This window comes from Monomorium pharaonis, chromosome 9, assembly GCF_013373865.1.
Source record: "Monomorium pharaonis isolate MP-MQ-018 chromosome 9, ASM1337386v2, whole genome shotgun sequence".
Classification (NCBI taxonomy): domain Eukaryota; kingdom Metazoa; phylum Arthropoda; class Insecta; order Hymenoptera; family Formicidae; genus Monomorium; species Monomorium pharaonis.
The window spans coordinates 10,341,830-10,362,157 of NC_050475.1; the positions used below are offsets into that span (position 1 = coordinate 10,341,830).

General features: G+C 35.6%; 1 protein-coding gene across 1 annotated transcript in view; it reads left to right on the forward strand.

Moving 5' to 3' along the window:
- Positions 1-20,328, forward strand: part of LOC105833193 (histone-lysine N-methyltransferase, H3 lysine-79 specific) — a 224,232-nt gene that overhangs the window by 87,152 nt on the left and 116,752 nt on the right. Inside the window, exon 5 of the mRNA XM_036291685.1 lies at positions 18,655-18,859. Coding sequence (XP_036147578.1) covers positions 18,655-18,859 — 205 coding nt within the window. The remainder of the gene's footprint in view (positions 1-18,654; positions 18,860-20,328) is intronic.

Sequence of the window (20,328 nt, forward strand, 5' to 3'; positions counted from 1 at the left end):
CGACCTTGCGACAGTGCGCGCAGTAAGAAGAATAGCGTAACACTCTTCTCTGCACGTTACCGTTTTCCACATTCCCAGTTACCATCGAAGAGTTAGAGCGCAGAAAAACAGTCGAAAATAGAAATACCACGCGTCATTCATGTTTACAATAAATTTATGGGAAGAGTCGACGTACACGATGGCCACTGCAATAATGTTCTGCTATGCCTACGCTCAAAAAAATGGATGTGGGTAATAGTTTAGATAAGACTAATTCAAGCTGCGATTGTTAACTCAGTAGTAATATACAACGTATCTGATTTGGAGAAAAAAAAGTAAGATCAAAAAAGTTTGCAATGAGTATTGGGAAACATTACTTTGACAATGATAAAAAACATTGTTCGAAATCGCACGATGTTTATACTAAAACTCTCAAGAAGAAATGTTCCTCAGAAACATGTGTGATTAGAATTCAGAAATATTGTAATGTAATCCATATTATTGTAAGTTTTATTTCAGCAATAGTTATTTTTAAAAAATATATTTAAAAATGGATGTGGATATTAAAAAATACTAAATTTAAAAAAATACCAAAAATTTTAAAATTAAAAAAAAAAACCAAAGCCACGTGAGAGTTGGAAAACGTTCATGAGTAACGGTTAACACCAAATTTGGAATCAGCAACCTCAGAAACCCTTAGAATAGTGTATAGTAGAAACGTACAAAGAATAGTTCTCTTTGGCTTGATAGTTCAAGAATAAGTGTTATAGTGATCATAATTTTAAAACTTTATGATTTTATTTCTTTAAAAACAACGCATCCAATAAAAAATTGATAAGAATACTTTCTTCAAAAATTTTTTTTATAGAATACAATATTTTTTTATTTGGAAATTCTAACATTTTATAATTTTCCATTCGCCATCTTGGATCCGCCATTTTGCGATATCCAAAACATAAGAAAACATACAAAACTTATAGTTTCAAAACTTTTATTGCTAATAATCACGAAAAAATTTATTTATTTTTTAGTTCTCTAACCGCCATATTGGATCCGCCATTATTAAAATTGTAAATTCTGATAAAACATGAACAATGATGTTAAATCTGTGGGCATTTATTTTATTCAATATTATTTTGCGTGCTCTGACTGCGTGATCTACGGATCGAACCGTATGTGCTCGTCATGCTTCGGTTTGCGAATTTGGGGAGCGCTGCGTGTTGATGTCGAATCCTCCGCAGTCGTTACGGATCAACCGACCGAGAAATATTTTTACATTTGAGCCTTCCTGACTTAGCACTGTACACTTAAGAATTATAATATAATAACGACTGTGAAAAGGGAGAGAATTGCCCTCTTACTTTCTTTCCTTTGCCCGCTCTTTCCAATCATCGAACTTATCTATCCATTTCATTTGAGTTATATCCTTTTTTATCTACAATTTCTCTACATCAGAAGTGGAATCTGAAATTGTCCACGTTATAAATCTCGTGTCGGTCTTGTGATCCAAAGATTTGCGAATGTCATAATTGTTGCTACAGTAATTGTATTATTATTGACTGCCGAATTGATTGTCGTTTGAAACTTGAAAAAGTAAACCGGCTGTAACTTGTGCTCGCGGCGGATCGTGACTTTTGATTCGTGATATTGTGCGCCTCTTATTGTCGTGTGAAGGATATCGCAGTCATCTCGAGATATTTTGAGCGAGTTGACCGTTGTAAATTTGAAGGAAATCGCGCGTCAGATTGGACAACCTTTGACTGGAACGAAGGCCGAATTGGTGGCAAGAATATTGTCTGTTGGCGAGGACGGTTGGCGAGATGCATTTGATTATCTAATGAGTGGCGGTTCGACACAGAATCCGTTGTCGGATTTGGATGTGAACATGCCGAAGCAGGATGCGCCAGGAGATGGCACCGCATACCGGGAGAATCGTGATGACTTCGGATCGCCATGCGATTCCGCCGGAGTTACTGGCGAGAGAAGTTGAAATATTGCGGCGCAAGAAAGCTCTTTTGGAGCGAGAATTGAGTCTTGCCCGACGGGAGGCAAGTATCTCGCCTAGCGTTGAGAACGATCGCATTGGCGCAAGATTTAACGTCCGAACCATTAGCGACATGCTGAATGAATTCCGTGGTGATTGTGACAGTTTTGAGATTTGGAGGCAACAAGTTGATCTCTTGCGCGCGACATATCGACTTGATGAGAATTTGACTAAAGTATTAATCAATCTGCGTTTGAAGGGCAAGGCGTTGAGCTGGTTTCATTTAAAATCAGAGCATTTGCGGTTGAGCGCTGCCGACTTGCTTTATGAGATGTCTCGCATTTTTGATAACCGCCCTAGCAGATTAACATTGCGAAGGGATTTTAAGAAACGGAAATGGCGGAGTGGAGAGGCGTTTTCGGAGTACTATCACGAAAAGATAGTCCTCGCGAATAAGGCATCCATCGACGAAGAGGAGCTGATCGATTGTCTGATTGATGGAGTACCGGATGCTCGTATGCGGGGCCAAGCACGGATGATGCGTTTCACGTCAGCAGTGGATTTGTTAAACGCTTTTCGAAAATTGTCACTGGACAGCGAATCGAAGGGCAATGCGGAGCGACATTCAAGGGGGCAACAACCGTTGGGGACGCCCTCAGGATCGTCGCGTGATGCAGGGGCTTCTACAATACGGGACAGGTCCGTCCGGTGCTACAATTGCGGAGCGGCCGGACATTTGTCCAGAGACTGCAAACAGGACAAGAAGCACGAGAAGGGCTCGTGTTTCCGATGCGGCTGTTTGGAACATCGCATCAATAACTGCCCCAAGCCACGGCCTGGGACGGAGAGCACGACGAATATGGTCCAAACAGCGTCACCGAGTGCTCCATATTTGGTATCTCTTTTGTATAAGGTCGCGAATGATTCGGATAAATGTGAATACTCGCTTGTAGCTATGGTTGATTCGGGATCTCCGATAAGTTTAATAAAAAGCGACTTTGTCCCTGCGCGAACCCGTACTCCGGTTACGGAAAATCAATCTTTTTACGGCACGAGGTTGGAGATTCTGAGAATCTTTGAGAGGGATGTTACAATTACCGACATCGAACTTAAAATTCATTTTTTTGTGGTGTCGAATACGACGATAACTTGTGCCGCTTTGCTCGGCAGAGATTTCATTTCGTCACCTGCGATTAAAGTCTCATTGGTAGAAAGGATCCGCGTCTCGAAAGCGGAGGCGAGGCCTACCGACAACATCGATTTCTCGAAACAGATTCTCCACATTTCTTACGTTGATCATCCGTCGTCTGTTGCTGAAACATTGAATATTGATCCGCGTGTTGATTTTAAAACGATGCGACGTATCGAGCAATTGTATGGAAGCAAGTATGTTGCCAAAAAGGAAAACGTAAATCCGTTAAAAGAAATTGAGATGAAAATTAGCTTAACGCACGACCGACCTATTAGCTTTAGACCGCGAAGATTGTTTGCAGACAAAGAAAGTTTAAGTCAGGTATTGGATCGATTATTGCGGAACCAGATAATCAGGCCGAGTAATTTGCCATATGCCTTCCCTATTGTGCTTGTACGTAAAAAATGCGGCGAACCACGGTTATGCGTCGACTATCGTGAATTGAACAAGATCACCGTAAGAGACGATTTTCCGACTCCCTTAATTGACGATCACTTGGACCGATTGCGCGGGAAATCCTATTTTACTAGTCTTGATTTACGAAATGGATTTCATCACGTAAGGGTTGCTGCTGAATCAATAAAGTATACTTCTTTTGTGACGCCTTTGGGTCAATTCGAATTTTTAAGAATGCCTTTTGGATTGACGAATGCTCCTCGGGTATTTCAGCGATACGTTAACGACATTTTTTGTGATTTAGTTCAAGCCAATAAAATATTAATATATCTTGATAATATATTGATTGCAACCGAGAATGTCGATGAACATTTAGAAATCCTTGGCGAAGTTTTTAATCTGGCCTGTCGATATAGATTGCAATTCGGTTGGATAAGTGTTCGTTTTTGTATCGTGAAATCGTGTATCTTGGTTATTTGATTAGTGAGAGTGGCATTCAACCCAGCGCGGCGAATGTAGAATCCGTTGTTAGTTATCCGGTACTGCGTAACGTAAAAGAGGTCCACAGGTTTGTGTGTCTCGCTAGTTACTTCCGACGGTTTATTAAAGATTTTTCAATTGTAGCGAAACCGCTTTACGATCTGGTTAAGAAGAATGCAACTTTTTGGTTTGGTCCTGAAGAAAATCGCGTATTTGAACTATTAAAAGAAAAATTGTCGTCACGGCCGGTCCTCGCTATTTATTCGCCGAAATTGTTGACCGAATTGCATTGCGACGCAAGCGCGAGCGGATTTGGTGCGATTCTGTTGCAGAAACAGAACGACGGTATCATGCGACCCGTGTTTTACTTTAGCCGCAGAACTACAACGACAGAAGCGCGACTATCATAGCTTTGAGCTGGAATGTTTGGCGACTGTGTATGCAATTAAGAGATTTCACATTTATTTGTCCGGAATTCCGTTTACGATTATTACGGATTATAATAGCTTCCGTCTCACTTTAAGTAAGCAGACCGTTAATCCGCGTATTTCTAGGTGGGCAATATTTTTGCAGAGTTACGATTTTAAGATCGAGCATCGTCCCGGCGCATGTATGTCTCACGTTGACGCATTGAGTCGGTGTGTAATGGTATATTAGTTTTAGAAGCGAATATATTCGAGCAAACGCTGTCGATACGGCAAGATAAAGATAAAGAAATTTGTGACATTCGAAATAAATTAGAGAAGGCCGAAGACAAACTATACGAATTAAGGGATGGCCTGGTTTATCGTAAACTTAAAAATAAAAAATTATTATTTTATGTTCCTAAGTGTATGGAGTCTAACGTGATTCGTGCGTGTCATGACGATTTGGGCCACCTTGGGGTTGACAAAGTTGTTGACAACATAACTAAAGTTTACTGGTTTCCGAATTTGAAAGAGAAAGTGCGTGATTATATATCCAACTGTTTAAAATGCATTGAGTTCTCTCCGACCTCGGGAAAATTAGAAGGGTATTTGCATAGCATCCCTAAAGGAAACTTGCCATTCCAGACGGCACATGTGGACCATTACGGTCCACTAGAAAAAACGGGGAAAGGGTATCGATACGTGTTGTCGTTGGTTAATGGTTTTACAAAATTTATAAAATTGTATCCTCGTAAAACGACGAAAACCGAAGAGGTGATACAACATTTAAAAGAGTATTTTCGTGCGTATAGTAAACCAAAGTGCTTGATAAGTGATCGCGGAAAGTGTTTTACCTCTTCGGCGTTTGCAAAATTTATAGAAGAAGAGTCAATTCGTCACCATTTAATTGCTGTCGGCACTCCCCGCGCTAATGGGCAGGTTGAGCGCTTCAATCGTGTGCTTATGTCAATGTTGGCTAAATTGTGTGATACGCCGAAAAAATGGGATAGAATATTAGGAGATGTTGAATTCTCCCTTAATAATACACGTTGTCGAAGTACCGGGAATACTCTTAGTAAATTGTTATTTGGTATTGATCAACTGGGGACTATAAAAGACGAAATTCGTGTTTTTTTTTACTCGTATTCCGGGATTTGGAAGCTATGAGAAATCAAGCGGCAACTGTTATTGAAACAACTCAGCGTGCGAATGAGACTCAGTATGACAAAAAGCGAAAGCGTGCGACCGTCTTCAAGGAAGGCGATTATGTTATGATTTGTACCGACGTAACCCCAGGGATTAACAAGAAATTAATTCTGAAATTTAAGGGTCCATATATTGTAAAAACTGTTTTGACCGTTACATAACTGTTTTGACCAGACAATGACCGTTATATTGTGTTAGATATCGAAGGTTTTCAAATAACGCAACTACCGTACACCGGAACGGTGAGCGCGGATCATATGAAAATGTATATTAGCGAGTAGATTTTAAGATCGTGTTTATTTATTCTGTTTTGTATATCCCATATATTGTGCTCTATATTGTATATTTCGTTATAAATATTTGAATGACGATTATCGTCGATAAATTGTATTCATGGCCGAGACGGCCATAATGTCAGGCTGGCCGAACTGTGGGCATTTATTTAATTCGATATTATTTTGCATGCTCTGACTGCGTGATCTACGGATCGAACCGTATGTGCTCGTCATGCTTCGGTTTGCGAATTTGGGGAGCGCTGCGTGTTGATGTCGAATCCTCCGCAGTCGTTACGGATCAACCGACCGAGAAATATTTTTACATTTGAGCCTTCTTGACTTAGCACTGTACACTTAAGAATTATAATATAATAACGACCGTGAAAAGAGAGAGAATTGCTTTTTTACTTTCTTTCCTTTGCCCGCTCTTTCCGATCATCGAACTTATCTATCCATTTCATTTGAGTTATATCCTTTTTTACCTACAATTTCTCTACAAGTCCATCCAAAATTCATACTATAAAGCTTGACAATGCTTGATTTTCATAAAATTATTAAGAAAAGTCTATATTTCACTAAATTTTTTGCAATTTTTGCCATTTTAAAAAGGTTGCAGTGATTGGGATTGAAAAACAAATTTCTCATTAAACTTCAACTATTTTATTCCTTTGGAGGCGGTTAGAAATGGATCTTAATATTTTTTTACTCGAAAGAATTATCAAAAAAAATTTTTTCCAATTTTTCAGTACTTTTCCACTTAAAGTCCGCCATATTGGTTTTCTGAGGCATGAAAATGCAATTTTGACACCGGAAATTGAAAGAGCACTTCCAAAATAGCAAGATACATGGTTTTAGTCAATATTTCCCATTTTTTCTATTGAGAATAAAACTCAAAGATAAACGAAAAATTGTGTGTCTTTGGGCGTTAATGGGTTAACATATGTAAACATATTTATTTTAGATTTAGACTAAATTTAAATTTACATATTCACAGCTTATAATACGTATGTATGCATATATTAGTATTGTTGTGGCCCTTATTGGATAAAGGGACACAGGTATTTGGGATCGTCCGTCGATACTCCTCGGGTCAGGTTCCTTGAGAGATTGTAGCCGATTGTCGTATAACAATGTATATATATTTTCTATCTTGATTATACTGAGTTACACTGAGTTGATTCGTTAATACCCGTGACAAATATAAAAAGATAAGCGACATACGTTCGTCGCTGTATAATGCGTAGCAAAGCTCGCTCGTTGTCTGTACCTCGGTGTTTATATACACCGATTTTTGATGTATAATCGGAAAGGGTACTTCCCGGTCACTGGCCTTTGGTTAATGCTTTTGCTTAGCCAGCAATTGCTAGCTATGCAGATTCCACCCGAAAATCAGGAGATTTTGGGTGTTGTTTATTAAACAACCAGGTGCATTGCCCAGTGCGACGCCCGGTACGTAGCCCGGGCGATGTCCGCGCGCGAGGTGTCATTTGACACCTTGTATCGCTTGCGACATTTCCTGTGTGAGTGCATCACACTCTCAACAGTATAATACAACATACTCCACAATGACTCAATAGGTAGGTCTAGCATAGAAAATAATATGTACTCCTCTGTTTTATTACCATCAAAATTAGCGAGTGCGATATAATCCTCATTTTCAATGTCATCTTGAGTGGATAGTGCAGAATTATTTGGAATCTCAGCCTTACTATGGTATAAAGTATACATGGAAGAATTAAATCGGGATAGCATATTCTTAGTAGGAATAAAAGTTTGACAATACAATTTGGTAACCTGTGAATGAGATATAGGATTTAAATCGATATTTATAATCTGATCTTATATTTAAAGTTATCTTGAGTTTATCTTCAAATATATGGATCATTTTATTGGCCACAAGCTATATTTAAAGATGATCTTAAGTTAATATTAAATATGAAATCGAATTACTGGCTTATTTCAAGAACGCAGTTAGCGCGTATACTGTCTAATTAAAAAGATCGTATTGATATTATATAAATATCAAGAGACACGGTAGTGGCTCGCGCCAAGTGAGAGCGCAGCGAGACCAGACCTAACCTAACCGACCGTGTTCTTTTACGCGAGTACGCGACTTGCGAGCACCTGAGATTATCGGATTTCAGAAACGGCTAAATCGATCAAATTCTAACTAGACTCAATCAAAAGCTTGCGATCGATTTGTATTAGAAAACTGTTTTTATTTTTTCTCTACGTATCTTATGAGAGAAGATATCGCGACGCAAAGTTCCAAATATCGAAAATTTCTATTAAGAAAAATCTTTCATTGTCGTCAACCTTGTAGACACCGAAGGGGCCAGAGAAGCAAGACGAGGAAATGTACGGTTCGTTGCTTTGACATCAGCGGCGCTAACTTTTAACTTTCTATGACGATAAGAAAGTGTCCACTCTGTCTACTTAACGCACCCATTGTGATATATATAATAATAATGGGTCACATTCATATGGATCGTCAGTCGTCACGTCAGTGTCAGTGGATCGCTCTAACAAGAGGACCTTACGGGTCATGGAACACCGATTTTTTTTTATACTTATAGGATTTGAAGATCAGTACCCGGACTTCAATTTCCTAAAGCAGTACGATGCGCTTCTCAAAAATACTCGAGAAAATCGATTTTGAAGATTTCCGATATCTGTAAGTACAGAAAATTTTAACCTATTGTCAGAGCCGCTCGTAGCCGAGCGCACAGAGCTCTAGTTTCGTAAGCGCGGAGTCGCTGGTTCGATTCTCGCTCTGGCCTCAATTTTTTTTTCATAAGTTAATAAAGTTTTTTTTTTAATCCTATATCTTAACATTTATCAAATTGAAATGCTAATTAATTATTAAATATTTATTTGTTATTTTTTAAATAAAAATTAACATTTTTTTATTTTTAATTACTACTTGATTGAAAATGCGAATATTTATAATAAATTAAAATTTGGTACAAAAAATGGAAAACATTAAAGAAAATGAAATACTTTTTAAGAGATTACGAGTAAATACAAAAATAATATAAAAAACAAAAATAATATTTATAAAAATGGTTGTTTAATTTTTATGAGTTATTAATTCATGTATGTTATAAAATATATTAATAATAAATACATTTGACATTACTCGTCAGTATTACATGAGCCAATTTAATTTTTATTTAAAAAATAACGAATAAATATTTAATAATTAATTAGCATTTCAATTTGATAAATGTTAAGATATAGGATTAAAAAAAAAACTTTATTAACTTATGAAAAAAAAATTGAGGCCAGAGCGAGAATCGAACCAGCGACTCCGCGCTTACGAAACTAGAGCTCTGTGCGCTTGGCTACGAGCGGCTCTGACAATAGGTTAAAATTTTCTGTACTTACAGATATCGGAAATCTTCAAAATCGATTTTCTCGAGTATTTTTGAGAAGCGCATCGTACTGCTTTAGGAAATTGAAGTCCGGGTACTGATCTTCAAATCCTATAAGTATAAAAAAAATCGGTGTTCCATGACCCGTAAGGTCCCCTTGTAAGTGATGTATGAAGTTATGGTGATGAAGTTATGGTGACCCCAGACCCCAGAAAAATCTAGTTTAAATTTATTTCGACTGCTGATTATTATATCATCAATCATCAATTATATCATCAAGAGTTTACACGTGGATATTTGCTAATACGGTTCATTTTGAAGAAGGCTTTTGGCAGAATGGCGACGACAGAAAAGAGCAATAATAGAGAAATGGCGACGACAGAAAAGAGCAGTAATAGGGAGAAAGAAAATGAGTAAGTAAAGTTATTTTCACACATAGCTTTTGCTTACAAGCATAGAAACGCTTGTTAAGCGATAAGAAGCAATACGTTAATTTTTGTGACTGATTATGTGACTGATTATTACTGTCGTATTTTTTTGCTGCACGGCAAACGTTTTCTCGTGTGCAAAAAGAATTCACAATTTCTTTTATTTCAGATTGATAGAAATGAAAGAAATCGAAAGAGTTGCTCTTCAAATAGAAAATGAATACTTAAAAAGAGACTCGCTCAGCAATCTGGACCGCCACCTTCATCGTCACCGTCGCCACAGCCACTGCCGTTATTACCATCAATGTCAAAGCCGTTGTCACAACCGCCGCCGCTGTTGCAGCCACTGTCGCAGCCGTCGACGCAGTTGTCGCAGCTTACGTCATTACAGCAACAAACGTCGCAAAAGCGTAAGTAAAAATCAAAACAAACGTCCCACACAGCACACTTTATCCTGAGGATATCCCAAATTATCCCAGACAGACGAAGGCGATCCCACGGATATCTCAATGAGTAGCTCCCGGGACATCCTATAAAAATATCTTAAAATATCGTAAAATATCTTAAGATATCATATGATGTCCCATTAATATATTTTGATATCCCCCAAAAATATCGTAAAATATTATAAGATATTGTAAGATATTCTATAATATCTTACGATATCCTATTACACATCCAGATAATATCCCATCATACCTTTTATCTCTACAATTAATAGAGCGTAAATCAAGTGTAAAGGAAAAGTGAATTATAATGTAATAAACGAGTGACAAAAGCGTTAATTAAATCTCTAAGAAACGTAAATTAAAACAGAACATAAAGAAAGTACACTTATCGAAATAATGTGGTATATATTAATAATACTAAAAAATTATAAAAAATTACATTAAAAAATTTTTTTGATTTTATACAAACAGAGCAAAAACAAATTTTTTAATAAGTTATTCCATGCTATTTTGCACGCATATGTAAAAATGAATAAAAAACTAAAACTTCATATTTATTCATAAAAATATAAGTTAACTATACATACATATTTCATCCTTCTGATAACATCTCTTGTAATGATATGTATGCATAACAAATATGTGTGCATAGACAAGAAGTGTTCATAGATTATCACGTGGCGTTAGGATGCGTACGGTCTTCGAAGTCAAGCAACGTCGGCGATGGTTGACACTTGGATGGGTGACCGTTTTTTCAGATATAGAGATTAAACATGCTTTAACGGGTACGACTGTGGCTTGGCTGAAACATGTTGTTATAGTCTTCTTCCTTTTACAAGATTACCGTAAAAATAATTAGAATTTTTTATTTTTTGTTCAAGTTTTTTTCAATTCTTAGAAACTCTCAAAAATACTTAGAAATATTCAAAAATTTTCTAAATTAATCACAATTTTTTATTTTTGAAGTTTTTCCGAGAAATGTTTCAATTCTTATAAAAAATCGGAATATTTATCAGAAATCCTGAAAACAATTTTTTTAATTCTGTCAAATTTTTTTACTAGGGTATATTACGATATCTCAGGAAATCCCTTGGACATCTTCTGGATATCGTTTGAGATATCTGCAGGATGTCAAATCGGTGGACATTTGTGCATCCCTTGGATATCCCTTGGATATCGCAGACGGTCCACGGATATCCAATGATATTGCGATATCCCAAAATGACATCCTAGGGACATCCCTAGGATAAAGTGTGCTGTGTGGGGTATGAGCAAATGCTATTATTATAAAAAATTTAATAGTAATTTTATACATATTATTTTATATAAATTATTTTTTATTTTAGAATTATAGATAGTAGATACTACATATAAATGATTTACCAAATACGAAACACAATAGTAAACTAATTCCATAACAGATTATATAGTTTCAAGTTTGACATACCATCTCAGTACACATTTTATAAAAAATTATACTCTATATAATTCTATGAATTTTTATACAGCCTGGCGATATCAACGAGCTGGTCGTGGACGAGGCTGAGGAAGAGGCGGTGGACAAAACCGAGGCCGTGGAAAATACACAAAAAACATTTATATTAATTATTATTATTAAAAATTTAACTTACTGTACAGTACACATTTTTCCTACAAATAATGTATATTTAAGATGAAGAAAGTATATGTAATTCTTATTTTTTTAATTACTGTATATACTGTATAGTACAATATTATTCTATATCTTTGTATTACTATATTCCTTAAATTAAAGTTTATACTCACCATACAAAATAACTTTTCTATAAAAATAACGATAAAAATAGTGATATCTGAATTTAACTTCAACCTAAGTGATATTTTCTTTTAAGGAAAAAATTACAAATTTAAGGTAAAACTTTTAATCAAATTTAACCTAAGTGGTATATACTTTTGGATGGTTCAACCTAAATATTATATACTAAATGTGTCAAATTTAACCTAAGTAATATATACCAATTATAATAACAAAAATTTTTATAGAAACTAAAACATTATTACTATTCATTAGCCAGTTTCTATAATACAAAACAAAAATTTTTTAGATTTGACACTATAAAATGAGAGTATTACGTTTTTCTTTCTCTACAAAAGTAATGATATATATAGAACATGCGCCAACTAGAAAGTAGATGTTTATACGAATTAGAGCATCTACTTTGTTATCCTTTGGCTGGCATTTATAGTTTGATTTTTCATTGAGTCCGTATCAGATTAGAGATTGATACTGAATTGAAATGTAATCAATTAGTTGGTCAAATTCTAATTCAATCTCAATCTCAATCTCTAGTCTGATATGGCTTTGATTGTTTTAAGTTTGTCTTTAGATACAATTTTGTTAATTACGAAGTATTTTAACGATAAACTTAAAAAGATTCTTAAATATAAGATTAAACTATAAATATTAGCCTTTAGTATTAAATTATTGGCTGCTGTGCGCCGATACGAGACTGCTGTGCGCCTGCAAAAAACAATTGTCAGGAAGCATATTGGCAAGAAATAAAGGAGATAATATTGAGCTGGCAAATAAGTTTTAATACAAATAAATTATAAATATTACAAATAAATACTTTAATATAAATAAATATTTTACTACAAAAACTTGGCGCTGCTAAACCGAATAATTTGCCAGCTCTTTCTTTTTCTCTTGTATGTGCATCTGAATGTGCGTGCGTGCGTGCGTGCGTGCGTGTGTGCGTGCGTGCGTGCGCGTGTGTGTGTATGTGTGTGTACTCCTACGAGGACGAATTTCATTTCTCATTAATCAAAAAACAATGGTACATTTTTAAATCTTTTGTTTATAAATTTTTTTTGTACTTCCCCCGAGTTGTTATTTATATTACTCTCTAAGCATAAGAAGCCATTACAAAAAATTTCCGCCTATTGGAGGTGGAGTGGTTCGGATTAATTATTTTTCTTTCTTATCGTATATACGTACATTTTTGATACTTCTATGTTGTTGATATTCGCGCACTCGACAATGAATAGAATGTTATGATGAATTAGTACAAGAGAAATTGTTAGAATATTTGTGCGCAAAGAATGTAATTCATAAAAAAAATAAAATTTCCACGTTGCAAAAATATTGTACAGTTAATCTATAATCAATCGCTTATTATTCATTGTACGCATCATTATTATCAGAAACCAAACGTAAACGAGTAAGACGTAATTTTAATAAGTGTTCTAAACGGAACTTGGTTTTTACATGGACATTTAAATATTGATGTCGCTTGTCAATTAATCTGCTACGTTATGACGATGAATAGTCCTCGATATTTTTATTTTTTTTATATTTTTATAAAAATATTTTTACAAAAATATTTTTACAAAAAAAGCTTAATATTTCACCGTGTACAGCAGTTGAGTGAATCAACTTTTTCCGAGAGGTAATTAATTTATATAATTCAATAATTAAAAAAAATCAAAGTTTATTTGTAAACAAATATCCCAAGAATTCATAACTGTTTAGCTCATGTATGAATGGTTGATAAATAATCAAAACCAAATTAGTGGAGGTAAAGTTATTGTTGAAGTTGATGTTTTCAAGTTTAGACGTCGCAAATATCATCGTGGACGAATCATTAAGAGAAAATGGCTTTTTGGTGGTGTAGAACGGAAAACAAAAAGGATGTTTATTATAGCAATTGCATCATGTAGACTAGAAGTGCCGTTTATCGAAAAATATATTGCTTCTGGATCAATAATCTATTGTGATTGCTGAAAAGCATACGATCAAATTGATAAAACGATGTACCACAGCATTTTGTCATAAAGCATTCACAAAATTTTATTAATCCAGACACAGGCACTCATATTCAGAATATCAAACAAATATAAAGAGATATTCGAGGAATTATTCCTCGATAAAGTCATTGAGAATACCACTTTGATTATTATTTGATAGAATTTATTTTAAAAAAACATTTGATTTTATAGATTGCGACGTTGCTTTCCCCCGGGAACCGCCAGGTCCGAGGGGGCTACGCCCAATTAAACAGTAGTCTTTATAGACGGTAATGAGTAACGCTTTCTCAGTTAGAATCGGTAGCTTACGAGAACGGTATCTTCAATGTTGCTTGAGAATGCTCTCGATACGGTATCGGTAACTTGCATACGGCATCCCCCAATATATCGATCGAGATTGCTCTCGATACGATAACGGTAACTTGTATACGGTATCCCCCAAATATATCGGGCGAGATTGCTCTCGACACGATAGCGGTAACTTGCAGAAACGGTATCTTTCCAATACTCTAAATTTTTGGGCGCCAGGCGCGACTTCTCGCGCCACACAATAATTCGCGATAATACGGTAACCGAACAGAAAGCGTTACTAAAGCCGGTAGCTCTTGTACTCTAGACGGTAGAGTAGCGTGATTCTTATTGAGACGGAACGTGTGGAGATGTCGGATCGAGGCAGGTCGTAGAGAGATTCGGTACTCAACTTGTTAAACAATTAAGAGTCATATTATATTTCTGAAGTGATAAGTGAAAGCGGTAACAATGAAAACAATGAGCTTTACTCAAAGTGTCTACACACAATTAATCCACTGATCTCATTTTGATAGAGACGGAAACACGAATTGAGATAACGAAAATGCGGAAACTATAAAATTTATAATACGAGACGGGAGGCCGACGAGGCTCTCCGCTCGAACAGCACAAAATTAATACATGCGGAAACAGTTCGCGGTAACAATTGATTCTACTACAACTATGACTGTCGGCACCGGCATAGTCCGAGAGGGACGTACTTACTTTATCAAATATTCGGGGCCGGTCGGTCCAAGCCCTCGTGCGGCCACAAAACTCTACTTTCTGCTTCGAGTTACTTTACACCAAAACAATAGCACTAACGGTATCGGATGTCGGATGACCGATATCACAATTAGAAACGGTATCCGGTCCCGCACGAGGGTCGACCGCCTTATCCGAACCTTACGTATCGATGGCTGCCGAGTGATGGCCTTACAAAATGAACGATGTCCTGGTCCCTGAAGTCGGTAGCGGTAACTTTGGGCTCGTCCTCTCCAAAGCGTACGCAAACACGGCTTGCCGAACAGTGAGGAGCCCCCGGTCCCGCGCCGGCCGGCTCGAGCCGCCGCGTATGCGCGTGCTTCGATTTTCGGTTGATCCGCACGCCTCGATCCACTGCTGCGCCGCATCACCCCTCGAAATGCCTTATGGTCCGCGCGTGACGACTTCCGCCGATGAGATCGTTCTGGCTCTGCCGTTTTCGGCTGGTTCGGCTGGCCAGACCGTGACCGAACCGATCTGGGTGGCAGGCGGTTGACATTGTGACGGTCGCTCTCCCGGTCTGCAGCCCGGTGGCGTGCCCTCGGCGTGATTCCTCCCAAGAATTGTTTGGTCGCCATGCGGTATTCTTGCTGCCACGGTATCCTTGCGGCAACGGTATCCTTGCGGCTCAGGGCGGTAACAAGCAGCGGGGCCCGACGCACGGCTCGGCGGGGAAACTCTTGGCGGGGCACCTCGCCCACTGTCGATTGCTCGCGCTACTATTCCCCCGACAGCTGCTCCTCCTCCGTTCTTGGTACAATCAAAAATGAGCCCTCACTCGGCGCCTTAATTCTAAATACCCTAATACACGCGCGCGCGCGCGCGCGCGTGTGTGTGTGTGTGTGTGTGATGCGCGCGCCCCTGGGAGGACGAATTTCATTCCGCATTAATCAGAAAACAATGGTACATTTTTCAGTCATTTTATTTATAACTTTTTAACAAATAACGACCCGGGAAAAAAGTTTATATCTAATTATGTATAATTATATCATATTATGTATAATTCATATAATAAGATCAATTTATACATTAAGTTATATATAATTGTATCAAAATACATATTTATAACCCCATATTGAATTATACAACATTTTATTAAAATTACTTTTCGAATAAATAATTATATATAATTATATCAAGATATTTATAAACTCATATTGAATTATACAACATTATATTAGAATTCTCTTTTGATTAAATAATTATGTATAATTATATCAAAATATTTATAACTCCATATCATATTATTCAAAGTTATATTAGAACTTTTTCAATTTAAATTATAAGTATACAAATTTATATATAATTGTATCAAATTAGATACAATTATATATATACTTTTATGTTTGATTAAAATATATATAATAATGTGTTTGCATTAAATTTGCATAAAAATACCATTTTTATATTATGGAATAAGTTTTATTTTCATATGTATGCGCGCGTACACAGAGTTTATTGTTCACATAATTGAAGCACAGAGATAGCACAGAGATTCAAAAAGAACTCAATAATATGTTATCAATTATGAATTCTTATTAAGATGCAAAAAGAATTATTTTTATAAAAAAGATATTAAAAAGAATTTATAATTGGTGACATAATTGGTGACATACAATTAAATTCTTCTTGAACTCTCTGTGTTATCTGGGAAAATTAATTTTTATTGCATATTATAAATTTTATAATTTCAGACAAATTCTAATTAAAAAATTTTTTTATTAATAATATTGGTTTATTTTATTGCAAAATTTGAGCAATATTTTTCTATACATGTATGAAATATTTTATATAAAAATGTTTATGTAAATGAATACAAGTACACGGAGAAAAATAGTTTTACTGTGACAGCAAAATCATCGTTGCTACGACATATTCGTTGTGACAGCAAAAAAAATTTGTTGCTATAACTAATTTTTTACGATGTTGATCTTTACAGCAAAATATGTTTTGTCAGTACAACTAAACGAATTTTGCTAAGTAAATTTGTCCGTAGAGTCAAAATAATTTGCTGTGAGAACAAAACAGTCTGTTCTTATCAAATATATTTTGTTAATATAACAAAATCATCACTGCTGGTACAAATTTGTCAGGATAGCAAATAAAATTTGTTATTGTAATCAAACTAGTTTAGCTGGGTTGTTTCCCGCCAGTTAGTGTGCAGCGCCGCCGATAGGCGAGCAGGCGGCTTAACTGCCTCGGGAGTAAGATGCAGCTAACACGCTACATAAAGACCATCCGCAGCGCGATTAAAGCAAACTAAAAATCAGTTTTCTTTTCTGTGAAGGAGTTAGGTCGACTATCGACAGCACTGCGCACTAATTGGCGGGCGAGCTCAAGGGTGCCCGATGTGGCGAAGAACCGTCACATAATACTTTTACAGAATGTATTTAGACGCAGTTAGATTTATATGTAATTACAGGTTTATTCATTTTCTTAAAATCTTTTTTCTATTCTAGCGAATTTTGCTCGTTCATGTAGAAATGTTCCAGGACAGCATAAAATTTGCTGTGCCAGCAAATTATTTTTCTTCGTGTATAAATAAATAATTTTCTATTCATAAAAATATATTTTAATTTACCATATTTACCACAAAAATGTGATCCATTAAATGGGACCCATTAAAAATTTGATCTATTTGTACTTAAAAACGTATAATTATATCTAATTATGTGTTCATATAAAGTATACATAATTTGATTTAATTATATATAATTATATAAAATTTTATCTATTTGTATCTAATTGGATCAGGTCAAAATTCATACATAATTAGATCTACAAATTTATACAAAATTATGTATAATTGGATATATACATTTTTTCCCGGAGAGATTCAAGTAGAACTTTCATAACATTACTCAGGATGATGACCTTAATAATATATGTCAATGTCATTAACATCAGAAGGTCCGTTATTCTGAATAATTATCCGTATTTGTATATACGTATACACATATAAGCATATATATACATATATATACGTCTGTGTGTGTATTTAAAGTCACTGTATGGTAGAGTTCTCAACTGATCATTGAAGCGTCTCGTCTCAAATTGGCAGGCGTGACAAAGATCGTAGTTCTTGTCTGAAACAAAGAAATCGAAATTATTTTTTATTTACATATATTTTTATTGTCGATGAACTAGAAAAGTTTTTTAAACAATTTTTATAGCACGAACGCAGCAATTTTTTTAAATCATCACTTTTTTGTTTAATCTTGATAATCTTTATGATTTTATACTTTTTTCTGGGTTTTTTAGTTCATCAACGATAAAAATATATATAAATAAAAAATAATTTTGATTTCTTTGTTTCAAACAAGAACTATGGGCTCCGCCCGACAGTTTAAAATTCCAGCGGCGAGCCGCTTCAATGGTTAACTGACAACTCCGCCATTCTGTAACAATTTTGTAATTATAAAAATGTTTTTTACTCTTTAAATGTGTACCAAAATATACCTAAAAATAAAAAAACTTCTTTGTTTTTTTCCCTTGAAAAAGATCGTCCTTTTTTTAGCCGTCTAAACCAGGAGACTTCGTAATTCTTTTCTTCACAAGAGAGTCAAAGTCTTCGCTACTTGGTCACGCGAACCCGCTTTTATTTGATTTCTCGAAATCTTATCGTTATTGTCTTGCACTTTGCAGGAACAACAACAGCGTAACTCTAACGTAGGGGGATTACAATACCAGTTACAAAAATCACAAAAACAGGAAGACCGTCGTTATCTATCCAACGAGCATCGCGATAGTTATAAAGAGACGCAACAATACGGCTCGGGGGGTGAAGAGCGTGAGGGCGAGACTTCTGGTTACGCCAGCGATTCCGTGGATGTGCCTCAAGCAGAGCAAAGTGAGTTTTACATAAATACTACAACTTTAAGTCCTAAATTCCAATCTCTAAAATTAAGTATAAATGTTAAAAGTAATATACCTTTGACTAACAAATTAAAAAGAAAGAAAAACAACTATGTAGTTGACTGATTAGCTAAATTCATTTATTAAGTTAAATTATTGCGATGTTTTGACTACGGGATTTGGTCCTTTCCAAGTAATTACAAATTAATTAATTGCGAGACTACAATTCTTAAAAAGTCCAGCGAATTTACAAACAATTCTAAAATTACAACAAATATAACAAATGTAAAAAGAACGCCATAAAAAATAATTAATTTAAGACTTACGTGTCTCATTGTCAATCAATGGTGAAACGATGAATATAATAAAAACAAGTCAAATTGATTTATTTTAAAACAAGAAGTCAAAACAAGATTATACTTGTTGTCAAACGTTTATAAGCAAGATAAGAGCGGTATTACCTGCGGACCTCCGCTTGAAAAGAGTCTTCTGCAAATCCCTCTTTGTTAGTTCTCTCTCCAAGGGTATCCTCCATTGAGACGAGACGCCAGAATTTACAAAATAGATCCGCTTTGGCCATCGACTTCCGTCACATTTGCGAAGTAACGCTCACAAAAATCTTAGCAATTAGTGAACGAACAACACACAGGAAGACACATACAGAAAATATGACATACCACCCCTGGTAAAAATGTAAAATCGGAGCGTAAGTCGAATGTAAAACATTGTTTCAATTTACGCTTCGTAGAAGGTTTGTTAACGCTTCTATTACTCTCCCTTTACATTCGACTTACGCTCTAATTTTACATTTTTACCAGGGACGCTTTCGCGTCCGCTCCCGAGCGGGAGTACGCAGGACCCGCGTGATGTTAACGCGTAAGGGCCGATAAGGCCCTTGTGACGGACAGCAGCCTGCGGCTATCACGTCACAAAATATATATATATATATATATATATATATATATATATATATATGTATGTATGCATATGTTGCGCTGACATGCGCGATAGTTATTTCCGGTAACTTTAGAGAAAGAAGTACTAAAAAGTCCGTTTCTCTCTCGCACCTCTTCTGGACACCGTTTTCTATACACTGTACAAACTGTAGCCAATTGCCTGTCCACATCTATAAGATCTATGATCCTACTAGCTGTTAAAGGGTTAAGGTAACATTTTGTAAAGTTTTGTCAGCTTTTTTTAAAGCTATTCAAAATTTAAATATTTAATTTTAACAATACCAGTTTGATGTTAAGTTAGGTAAAAAATGAAACGAGTTATTTTTTGTATAACTGTAAAACTTAGCGAATTTTACTTCTTTATATGTAATTTAATAAATAAGGAAACAAAAAAAAAACAAAAATCTAACTTCACAAAGTTGTTATAAATTTTATTAGCCTTCATTTAAAGAAAAGTGCATCAAAATTTGTTAATATTTAGAGACTGTAACCTTTTTTGAAACACGAA